Here is a 12,621-nt window from a genome sequence, read left to right as displayed (position 1 = left end):
GTGCAGCCTTTCTCTAGTTGGCGAGCAGGGGCTACTCTTCGTTGCGTTGCCCAGGCTTCTTGTTGCGGAGCACGAGCCCTAGGCACGCAGGCTCAGTAGTTGTGGCACAGGGGTTAGTTGCTCTGAGACCTGTGGGATCTTCCCGGACCGGGGATCGGGCCCGTGTCCGCTGCATTGGCAGGCGGATTCTTAACCACTGCGCCACCAGGGAAGTCCCGGGAGATAGTTGTTGAAATGGTGGAACGACGATCAGCAGGGTGGTGTAGTCCCACGTGTAACAGTCTTTTAAAATATTTGCTCCCATTTTTTCCTTTGGTAACGTTTTCCAAGTATCATCAACCTAGGTATCCGTTAGTGGCATTTTCCCCCTAATACTTAAGGATTACAACGATGGTTTCTCACAGTTTGTCAGGGAGCCACCGGTGATGTGGACGGGGCACAGATTGTCTTTAAAGAAGTTCAGAAACTCTTCAAAAGGAAGAACAATCAGATTGAACAGTTCTCAGTGAAAAAGGTATGTTGGAACCTGTTGATCTGGTGTGTCATTTATGATGGATATTTGCAACCATTGCCACCTTGGACAGGTTTTAAGAAATCATATGCAAAGCTGGCAACCTAACGCCATGCAAAATGCAGTTCACGACTGTGGAGAGAATTTACTCCCGTGTCATTCTTCTGCTCTGAATGCAAAGTACTGTTTGGTTGCAGATCATTAGAGCAGTTGTTTCTTTGACTGGATAGAGACATTCCAGATCCTGTGGAGCTCAGGAGCCTCCAGAGAGGAGGAACATCTGTCTGAAGAGCTAGGTCGTCTCAGAAGAATGCAAATCCACAGAACCTGGGCAAGAGATACAGACTGTTAGTTCTCATAGAGTGAAAGCATCACGTTCTGCCCTAATAAAAAACAAAAGTGTGCATCAAATATACCAGCAGAAGGGCCCAGGGCTGTAGGGACAAAGCCCCAATTTACTTCTGTACTTTTAAGAATACAGTTTAGCTGAATTACCATGGGTCACCTGACAACGTATATGAATTTTCCATGTTTTTAGTTGTAAGTTTTTATTGAATGAACATTGAATGATTTAGTGTGAGTATAAACTAGATTGTAAAGTGGAATGCCCCTGAGAGGACTGGGACTAATTAGAAAACTAAAACGTCAATAAGACCGTAACTAAAAGGCATCTGGTATTACATCCTCCATATAAACCCATCAAGTTATTATTTGTCACCCAGCTTTTATAAATTTCTTTGACGTAGAATGAAACTAGATTCATTTCAGTTTACAAGTTTTCAAAATATATCCTGGATCTTGATAGTAGATTGAATTGAATAAGAGAAAGGCATATCTACCAATATATTAAAAATCAGAGAGCAAAATTTAGAGAGAAATTTTCATTTTTAACTTTGCGGGAGGGGATCGTTCACATCAGATATGAACCATGTATTTTTTAATGTCTCTGAAATATTTTTTTATCTGAATTTGTTTTTTTTTCTAATGTTGCCTAATCATTCCAACTGCTTGCAGGCAGAGAGATTTCGGAAACAAACCCCAACCAAAGCGCTGTGCGTGCTGGCGTCCATTGAAGTGTTGTACTTGTGGAAAGCCCTCCCCAACTGCTCCCTCCCCAACCTACAGAGGATGAGTCAAGGTAAAAAAACAAAACAAAACAAGCTGCACGGCAGCTTGTTCCTTCAGTGTGTCACTAATCTCCTCTGATTCAGAGAGTACAAATCTGTCATTCTGGGACAAATGGTGCGATGGTTGAAAAAGTTCCGTCACTTAGGTGATGGAAGTAGGAGGCACTGGAAGGGACAGATGTACTTGCCTTGTCCGCAGTGTGTGGCGATGCACACTGATCGTCAGGGTTGTTAATCCTAAAGCCATGCGGGTGGCTGGAAGCATACGTTTCCACCTGCCCCCCGCAATGAAACCTCTTTTTTCATATGGACATCCATTAAAATGCACAGATATTAAGCGAACATGCAGTTCAGTGAGTTTTGACAAATATATACACTGTGGCATCCACCCCACGATCAAGACATAGAACATTTCTTCCACCCCTGAGATTTCCCTTATGCCCCTTCTCAGTCAGGCCCCACCCATGGCAACCCCTGCTCTGATTTTTCTCTCCACAGATTACATTTTAACTTCGTACAAGTGGAATCAGACAGTGTGTACTTTTTAGTGCGTGGCTTCATTTGTGCAGCCTAGTGTCTGTGACACCCACGTTGTATCTGTGTCAGTAGTTTGTTCCTCTCACTTGTTGAGTGGAATTCCATCGTATGGCTATACCTGTCCCACGATTTGTTCATTCCTTCTCCTACGGGACATTTGGGTTTTTTCTGGGTGTTTAGCGACCGTGCGTAAGGCTGCTACAAACATAAGTGTGCAACATAAGTGTACTGACCTTTTGTGTGGAATTATATACTGATTTCTCTTGAGTAGACACCAAGGAGTATAATTGGGAACCTACCTTTTTGATTCATATGTTTAAAAAATCATAAGACTATAAGTTACAGTAATAAAACCTTCATAAAGTCATTTTTATTATAGTTGTAGGAGAAGTTCATGGAGAGAATAAGTCTTTTAGTAAAATAAAGCTTTACTGGTTATTAAAGAAATATTGTGGGCTTCCCTGTTGGCACAGTGGTTAAGAATCTGCCTGCCAATGCAGGGGACACGGGTTCGAGCCCTGGTCCAGGAAGATCCCACATGCCGCGGAGCAGCTAAGCCCGTGCACCACAACTACTGAGCCTGAGCTCTAGAGCCCGAGAGCCACAACTACTGAGCCCGTGTGCCACAACTACTGAAGCTTGCATGCCTAGAGCCTGTGCTCCGCAACAAGAGAAGCCACCGCAGTGAGAAGCCCGCACACCACAACAGAGTAGCCCCGCTCGCAGCAGCTAGAGAAAGCCCGCGTGCAGCAACGAAGACCCAATGCAGCCAAAAATAAATAAAATAAAAATAAATAAATTTTTAAAAAAAGAAATATTGTAACATTTCTTCTAAAGGTATAATGGCAGACATTTGAATGATATTTTATAGTCTGGCAGATTATTTCCTTTGCTCTTCACTGGAACCCAGGGAAGTAGAAAAGGCGGACAGCATTGTTGTGCCCATTTTATAATGAGGAAGGCGAGACTCAGAACAGGTGACTTGCTCAGCTCCCATAGGACCAAGTGTCTCTGCTGCTGGTCTGAGGATGGCACATTGACTAGCAAAGCTTTCAGCTCTCTACACACAGCTTCGTCTTCCTGGGAGCATGAAGATATTTAAACCATGCAGCTGGAAAAATGATTACATGGTGAGAGTGCTGTGTTAAAACACAGGGACTTCCTGGTGGCGCAGTGGTTAAGAATCCACCTGCCAATGCAGGGCACACGGGCTCGAGCCCTGGTCCGGGAAGATCCCACATGCCGCGGAGCAACTAAGCCCATGCGCCACAACTACTGAGCCTGTGCTCTAGAGCCTGCGAGCCACAACTACTGAAGCCCGTGTGCCTAGAGCCCATGCTCTGCAACAAGAGAAGCCACCCCAGTGAGAAGCCCACACGCCGCAACGAAGAGTAGTCCCCTCTCGCCGTAACTGGAGAAAGCCCACGTGCAGCAACAAAGACCCAACATGGCCAAAAATAAATAAATTAATTAATTAATTAAAAAAAACAAACACACACACATACAGTTATCCCTGTGTATCTGTGGGGGATTGGTTCCAGGACCCCCTACACATACCAAAATCCACGCATGTGCAAGTCCCTCATATAAAATGGTGTAGTATTTGCATATAACCTATGTGCACTTTTCCATGTTTACTTTAACTCATCTCCAGATTACTTGTAATACCTGATATGATGTAAATGCTATATATGTAGTTGCAAATACAATGTAAATAGTATGTAATTAGTTGCTTTCTGGAATTTTTTTTCCCCAGAATATTTTCGATCCACAGTTGGTTGCATCCGTGAATGCAGAACCCGTGGGTATGAAATGCCACTGACTGTTCATCCAGAAAGATGGTTTTATAGAAAGCAGTTACCTTTGGAAATGTAGTCTTAGTCACATATATGCTGCTCTTTTCCAAAAGTGATTTAGTATTAATATTTTGGACTTATTCAAAACTAGTGGCTGTATAAAATTTGTCAGATTTCTTTGTAGTCACACTTGTTTTTGATCAAATATAGCGTTTTCCCTTGAATCACATACTTTTATCATCAGAATTCCCTGCAGATGCCTGTTGCTTATTTAAAAAAAAAAAAAGGTTCCCTCTCAAAGGTCAAAAAATTGGTCAGTGTTGATATTCCAGAGCAAAGTAATGCAACTCCAAAAGAAGTTGTGTGCAAGGGCCCTGTAATTAGGGTGTGTAACCCTCCTAAGGGAATTACTTGAAAGGAAACAGAATTTTCTCGGATGTTCAAGTTCTGCTCTGTTTAAAAAGATTCATAATTTTAAACCCATCCCTGGTTGTTGATGCAAGTCTGGAATATCTACCAATGTCTAACTCAAAAGACCAGTAAGGAATTTTAGGTATTCTTTTTTTAAAAAAATACATTTATTTATTTATTTTATTTATTCATTTTTTTAGTTTTTGGCTGCATTGGGTCTTCATTGCTGCTCGCGGGCTTTCTCTAGTTGCGGCCAGCGGGGGCTACTCTTCGTTGCGGTGCACGGGCTCTAGGTGTGCGGCCTTCAGTAGTTGGGGCATGCAGGCTCAGTAGTTGTGGTTTGCAGGCTCTAGAGCACAGGCTCAGAAGTTGTGGCGCATGGGCTTAGTTGCTCTGCAGCATATGGGATCTTCCCAGACCAGGGCTCGAGCCCATGTCCCCTGCATTGGCAGGTGGATTCTTAACCACTGCACCACCAGGGAAGCCCCTTAGGTATTCTTTTTAATGCACAAGTGCAGGATCATGTGTTTAGAGATAATTAAAACAGACATGCAAATATAAAATGGTAACTGGCAGGCACAAGAACGATCATCACTTAATGTGACTAAATATTCTCTGAGCTCCTTTCCAGCTGTCAAAATAGACAACAACGATGTGGCCCTGGGGAGGGAGGCGGGCTCTGGAGTGAATATGAGATAATTCTCTAATATTTTTGCTAAAAATCCAGTTAAGAGAGCTGTTAATTAGATTATCTCATTCTCCAGTGTTAAGCAGTAATGATCCAAATCGACTCAGTCATATAGAAAACAGGTGAAGATCTTTGTAGAGACATAGTTAAGTTCCAGGAGAAAAAAAGCCACCTGATCGTGGGTGATAGAGGTCATCTGCATTGATTACACTCTTCCCGTCAGGCCCACACAGCTTTGTGCGCTCAGCTTATCACAGTCCCTGTCTGTGACTCCCTGCATCAGCAGAGCTAGCTGGATTCTTATATCCTTGTCTTGTAATTTCATTCATTCCCTTCCTCACCCACCTGCCCGTCTCCACTGCATTCTTCCTCTGCGTTTTAAGGATGTTACCGTGTATTCTCAGCACAGCAGTCAGAGTGCTCCTATTAAAACCTAAGTCATGTGGTGGTGGTTCACTTCTGAGACCTTCTGTGGCCTCATCTTATTCAAAGTAAAAGTCTGGATCCATCGAGTGGCCTATGGTCTGTACACACGCCCCCACTGCCATTGCCTCTCACCATGCTTCCCCCCGCTCACCAGGCTCCAGCCGCACTCCTTACTGATCTTGAACACACCAGGCACGTGCAGCCCTTAGTGCCTTTGCACTTGCTGTTCTCTGCCTTCAAAAGCTCTTCCCACAAATATCCACATGGCTCCTTCACTCATTTTCTTCACGTCTTTACCCATCTGTGGCTTTTTCAATGGGCCTTAACCTGTACCTTTCCGACACACATGCATACTGCTGTCCCCTTTCCTGGCTTTATTTTTTACCTTAGTGTGTACACTTCCTTAATACACTTATTTTACCTATCTGTCTTTTGTGTTATCTCTCTCCTCCACAAAATGTTAGTTTCCTAAGGGCAGGAATTTTTTTCTCTTTGGTCACTGCTGTCATATAGTAGTTGCTCAATAAATATTGAATGAATGAGTAGAATTAGTGAATGAATGAGGGGATGAATGAAGTACATTCCCCTTTTCTTAACACTGCCACTGCCTTAATATCTTTTGAGTACTTTTTCTGTGGAGGTATTTTCAGCCTAGGTTTTTGAGGCACCTCCTGCTTCTATAGGTTTAGACTCTTCTTCACATTTACCTCTTTGTCACTCTACCCAGCTCTTCCAATAACTTCCAAAACTTTTTCTGGAACCTTGAGCGCTCTCTCTCTCCCTCCCTCCCTCCCTCTCTTTGTCTCTCTCTCTGTCTCTCTCTGTCTCTGTCTCTCTCTCTCTATATATATATAGCTACATATATACATACATACATATATATCACACATATGTACATATATACATGTACATACATTTGTGATATACATGTGTGTATGTGTGTACATATATATTGTATGTGTATGTTTCTATAAAATCTGTCAAATCTCAGTATCTTTATTGGTTCATAGAAATAATTACTATTTTTCCTCTTGTATTAGCTCCACTATGTTTCCAATTTCCACTCTTTTCATTTCCTTGGAAAACTTCCATGTTATCCTCCCAACATGTGTGCCCATCCTCCGCAGTAGATGGCAAGCTTCTCGAGGTGGAGGGATCAAGTCTGATGCCCTCTCAGAGACTGGTGCAGTACCTCCTACAAACATGTGAAGGTGCTCTTTGCATGGTTTTTTGAATTAATATGATGCAATTGAAAGATACCAATAGACTTTATTTTTCAGAGCAGTTTTAGATTCAAGCAAAATTGGACAGAAAGGACAGAGAGTTCCTACACACCTCAAACCTCCCCCCACCTCCTGTACCCACACAGCCTCTCCAACCATTAACATCCCCCCTGTTGCGGTGCATTCGTTACAGCTGGTGAAGCAACACTGGCACAGCATTATCGCCGGAAGTCCGTAATTTACATTAGAGTGTATGCTTTGTTTCGTACATTCTGTGGGATCTGACAAAAGTATCATGACATGTATCCGCTCTTACAGATAGTATGATACAGAATAGTTTCACTGGCCTGAAAATCCCCTGTGCTCTACCTTCCAGACCTCTGGCAACTCACCACAGTTTTGCCTTTTCCGGAACGTCATGTAGTTGCAGTTGTACAGTATGCAGCCTTTTCACATTGGCTTCTTTGACCTAGTAATAATACGATGCAATTTTGAGCCTTCTTCGCACCATGTAGTTTGATATCTTTGTCTTTCTTTGACTAAGGATACTCACTAATGGATGAGGAAGGGAAACCTTCTCAGTTTGAACTTGAATACGTTGCTAAACAATGAAATGCTTAACTCTTGATGATATTTAAGGAATTAAGTGAACGTATTTCCTTCCTGCTGTTTTCGCTTCTCTTTAAGCTTGCCATGAAGTGGATGATTCATCTGTCGTTGGATTAAAGTATTTGTTTCTTGGTGCCATACACAAATGTCTAGGGAACTCAGAAGATGCTGTCCAGGTAAACTGTTCATGGGGTGTCATGGCTAAGGAAACTAAACTGTGAAAACCTACATATACGCTTGGGAATAAGAAAAAGGAGAAAGCATTACATAAAGCTAATCTCCCACTGCAGTGAGTTTCATCCACTTTATTTGATGACGGTCATCATCTCAGATGCCAGAAGTTGATGACGGTTCATACTAGCTTTTAATATGACTTCAGAGCCTTAGAATACTTCTTCACCTATGGGCTTCTTTTCTGGCACTAGCTGTTTATCAAAGATGACAGCCTCAATTGGAGGAGGAAGAAATGAGGAGGCAGACAATTTTGAAGGAGCAGAGGGAAGCCTCCTAGCTAGGTAAATACAAATATGATCAGGCATGTCAGCCTGTGTCCACTTTTCCTCCCTCTATAACTGCAGATTATCGATGCATTACTGAGGTGAGGTCTAGAAAGTTGTTAGCTTAAGATATTCTGCGAACGTACTCTATGAAAAAGAACCATTCATTATCTTCAAATGTAGTTGGAGGGATTTTTCTGAGTTTTTTGTTTGGTTGTTTTTTTTTAACATACATCCAGGTGTTATTTTGATTATTCTTTGAGAGAGTTCATGTACTGTAGTAACAGACTGCGGCTTTTAAATCCTAGGGTGTTGATACACTTGTATTATAATTTAAAATTAATTTTCAGTGTGGGGTATAATAGCTATTACACAGCTCTAAATAGCTTATTTTAGATCATATGCTTAAGTATCAGTAAGATACAGTCAAGACACCTGTCAAGAGATGGTTCTTGGCTTGTTTACTTTCTGTCTTAAATATTAAAATGGAATGTTCAGATTTGGAGATGCTGATAAAGATGTTCTCTGCAATAAAATCAGCAGAGGCTGGTGTGTCAACTAGGAAAATAAATAGCACAGATTGGGCTGACTGATGGGTAACATACACTGGCGCAAGTTCACCAGACAGGTATGTAAAGGACTTATAAGATATGAATGAGAATAAATGGGAAGGAACAAAGACGCAGAAAAGGAGAAAATCTGTTACAGAATAGACATCCTCCTAAAGATGTGATGAGGCTTAAGTAGGAAAATGAGCCTAAGTAGAGAAATGAATTAATTCCAAAAATATTCGTATTACTTTCAGTTCTTTCAGCGAGCTGTTAAAGATGAGTTGTGTCGTCAGAATAACTTATATGTTCAGCCATATGCTTGCTATGAACTTGGCTGTCTTCTGTTAGACAAACCAGAGGTAAGATCTTATCTATTTTCTTAAATTATGCTCATCAGCAAAACTGTGCAAGTGAACAAGCACAAAACATCCTTCATTTAAAGTAAGTTGATTGAACATAGTGTGTTTTTGTTTTGTTTTCCTTGATTTCACATAGAATGAATCCAAGAAGCTATTAATCCTATCTCACTGTGTTTAAGGAGGTAATCTCTTCCCTGGAATTAGTATGATAAATGTAACTTTGGGGACAAAAATTCATTTGGGGCAAAATCATTGCCTTTTCTAGAGTGGTCTGGTATGATGTAATGTGGTTTATTCAGAGTACAGAATTGCATTGTGATTCTAGCTCTGCCGTTTATTTTTATTTAGTGTATGATATGGTTAAGTTATTTAACCACATACCTTCTTCCTAATCTGTAAAACAGGGTAAAAAATACCTCCCTTGCCAATTCAATAATGATTGTAGTGAGCATAAATGAGGATGGTGTGTAGGATTACTTAAAAATTTTAGAAGACCTTGTAAGTTTGACGGTCATCATTAAGACGCATATTTAAGCACAGTGGGGCAGTTTTTTTTAAAGTGAATTTTAATAATGCTGGATTTGCTTGGTACCTTCTTTTAGAAGCTCAATTACATACTATTGACTGTATAAAATTCTAATTTTCAGTAAATTCAAGTCAGCCTTCAAATATATGGACTTTTTAGAAGTTGAGCTAAATCAACAGCAATATTCTAGCCTAATCCTTAAATATGTAGCTTATCTTGCCAAGGATAGGCTGTTAATTGGTAACTCTTTTCATTTGAATTTCTAATTTTACCAAAATAGAAAATGCAATTTTTATGAATTTTGGTAGAAACTTCTAACACCATATTCTTTAAGGAAATTTTTACTCTTAATGCAGCCTTAAAATATATACATAAACTACAAGAAGACTGGTCTGTCTCTTGAAAAATGAAGTTGATATTCTCAATCAGTAATGCCTTCAAAAAAACTTACTGACTTCAAATAAACGTAAATTATCATCAATTTTGCGTTTTTTAGTAAGATCTTAAACTATTACACTCTTCTAAAATATGACAGCCCTTTATAAAATAATGAAGATTATGAAAAATTATTTATCAAATAATGCCTTAATGTAAACATGTAAACAGCATTATATTAAAGAAAAATTGAGTCACTATGCTTGAATGAGCACTTGACTCCCCTCTATGTCACTGTGAATTTTTTGAATTAATATATCTTCCTATTATAACATTTTCTGCTTGAGTGTATATAAATATAGATGTTAAGAGATAATGTGTTTTTCTTACATTCATAGACTGTAGGAAGAGGCAGAAGTCTCCTTCTTCAAGCAAAGGTAAAAATGCCTAAAAATGCTCAATCTCTCTCTTTCCAGTGACCCTTCTTATCCTCTGTAGTGTACTCTGGAGTCTGAATTCAAGAAATTTTGTGAAATGATTGTCTTGGTTGGTATTTCTGGAGGGGAAACTGATAACTGAATCAGTGAGCAGTTGATTTTTAAGTGAAATTACACATGAAGCTCTTATGAAATTGCTCATCCTGCTTTATAAAAACTCTTCTCATTTGAGTGGGAAAATAACTGTTGATTTCATAACTGTGTTCTTGAGTTAAGAAGTTCTAACAGCAACTTCCACTGAGCCCAGCTTAAGACTGCTGTCCCAGGAATAACATGAGGGAAATTTTCCAAAGACAGCATTAATAATGCTCAGTTGACATTTTAAAAACGGACACACAGCTTGAGGTTTGGGAAATAAGAAAAATCAAGTGAACGCAAAACCTTTGTTAGGAGTGTAAGGAATTTTACTTGGGGCAGTACAAAGCTTGGTGTGACTAATACTGTAGTATTACAGACAGCTTAGCTAATACTCTCTTTCTCTTGTCTTTCAGGAGGATTTCTCTGGCTACGACTTTGAAAACAGATTGCACGTCCGCATCCATGCTGCTCTGGCTTCGATGAGGGAATTGGTTCCTCAGTGACAGACCCGAAGTTCCCACTCTGTCCCTCCCCACACAGGTTCTGCACTTTAAAAGTAGAGGACACAGCTCTTATGAAGATCAGCTTTTCTTCTGAAAACCACCTGGGCCTGGGACACATTTTCTCAGTTAGGTTGATGTATTAAAGATCTCCTCTTTTAAACACATAGCTAAAAAGTAATAATGGTGATGATATTAGTAATAATAACTAACCACCTGGGGAGAGGGTTAAGTGACCTTGTTCAAACATTTTAGTTTTGTGATTTATTATTTTTTAAATAAAATTCAACTAAATATTCAACCTGCAATCTTGTAGGAATGCCTACTTGAAGCACACATCTGACTGGGTAACACTAAGAGGTACCTGTAAAATTATTAACAGTATCACGACGTAGCACTTATATCGTGTTTTGAAAAAATAAAAGTGCTTTCTCGTGTTTTACTTTATCCTCAAACTGTTTCTGAGAATGACATAGCACAGATGTTTCCATTGTCCAGACAATGAAACTCAGGCACAAAAACGGCTAATTGACTTATCGCAATTAATTATTCCTGTTATTATGGAGTAATGAACAGAATGCAAGTCTCCTGACCCACAGACCGAATATTCTTTCATTGTAAAAAATATATATATATGTTAATAACCAGGATTCCATGTTTTCTTATTAAAAAACAAATACTCTTCAGCTGAAGTTGTCATCCTTATCTCCAGATGGTCTACAAAAATGTTTCAAAGGACAGACACTTTTATTCCTTTGACAGCCAGTCAAGTGAAAGCAAACAGAAGATTGTTTTACAACCGAAAGTATAGCTATTTTGCTAATTTATTAGAAGACCTAGTCTATAGACTGGATAAATAATACCTACATTTTTGGTGTTTCCTTTTCTTTATGATAAATTGTCTGATTACCAATTTTTGGAAATCTTTCAACAAATTACTTGAAAAGGTTATTCTTGAATGAACATAGATTCTTTTGCCTCAGAATATTTGCTGATGAAGGATTCACTGGACTATCTATTGCCAGGACTTAATCATTTTCCCCTTAGCTCAGGTTATTGATATTGGAAACAGAGTTCAAAGTTATTTTTTAATCCTTCGTTGCTAATTTTTATTGTCACCTCATTTACCTCTTTGTTCAGTACTGCACACCTGTGGTTTTGAAGACTCTAAATACCTCAGTCACTTAAGAATTTCTGTCGTAATTGTGTGCCTAACCTGGCTCAAATCTTAAGGTTAGATATTTCTTAAAATTTACGTTGCAATAAAGAATATCATCTTGGGGTGTCATTTATTTACATATCCTTTTAGCTGAAGTATGATCTCATGCGACGTCAGTACTTTAAAATATTTCTCTTCAAAACAGACATGGAAGGAGCAGCTAGAATGTTGGCAGCCTCAATCTACTTCATCTGGTATTGAGGGAATAATAACTTCTTCAAAAGAAATGATTATTCCTCATTGATTTTGGCTAATCTATCTTCATGTTTTCTCACTTCCAAAATGCTTATTAACATTGACTTTCTTTCTAGCCTGACTGCTGCAGGGATTTTAGATGCTAGCCAGAGAGAAAAGATTTCTGTCCTACTTTCATGAACGGGAAGACCCAGAAGTCAGGTATCAACAGATGCCTTCGGAAAGGAAAAATTTACGTCTAAAAATGTTAGATACCTGGTTTCATCAAGGCTGAAGGGAAGAATGTTATGAATCTTTAAAATATGGCTCTTGCCATGTTGTTGTCTTTTTGGCTATAGTGTATGTGGCAAACTTCTCAGTTATGATTGTGGAACATTTAGAATCACGAAGTTTTTGCTCCAGCGTTCATACTTAATTGAATTTTCAGTTCAAATGTTGCTTGAACTATTTTTCAGTATTGAGAGATTACATAAGGCCCCATACTTTAGAATTTTTA

General features: G+C 39.4%; 1 protein-coding gene across 6 annotated transcripts in view; it reads left to right on the top strand.

The window, feature by feature from the left end:
* TTC39C (tetratricopeptide repeat domain 39C) overlaps positions 1–11,479 on the top strand; it is a 136,001-nt gene extending 124,522 nt beyond the window's left edge. For 5 of the 6 annotated variants that reach the window (XM_079942919.1, XM_079942920.1, XM_079942923.1 and 2 more), the window contains 6 exons: positions 405–514; positions 1,526–1,649; positions 7,407–7,504; positions 8,631–8,735; positions 10,035–10,073; positions 10,625–11,479. In XM_079942919.1, the coding sequence (XP_079799045.1) occupies positions 405–514; positions 1,526–1,649; positions 7,407–7,504; positions 8,631–8,735; positions 10,035–10,073; positions 10,625–10,714 (566 nt within the window). In that variant the 3' untranslated portion in view covers positions 10,715–11,479. Of the gene's footprint in view, positions 1–404; positions 515–1,525; positions 1,650–2,675; positions 2,755–7,406; positions 7,505–8,630; positions 8,736–10,034; positions 10,074–10,624 lie in introns of those variants that run through there. The other variant, XM_079942922.1, reaches the window with a different exon arrangement.
* Positions 11,480–12,621: the final 1,142 nt, after the last annotated feature.

This window comes from Stenella coeruleoalba, assembly GCF_951394435.1.
Source record: "Stenella coeruleoalba genome assembly, chromosome: 14".
Lineage (NCBI taxonomy): Eukaryota > Metazoa > Chordata > Mammalia > Artiodactyla > Delphinidae > Stenella > Stenella coeruleoalba.
Note: the sequence above shows the minus strand (reverse complement) of the source record. Positions and strands in the feature narration are given on the sequence as shown.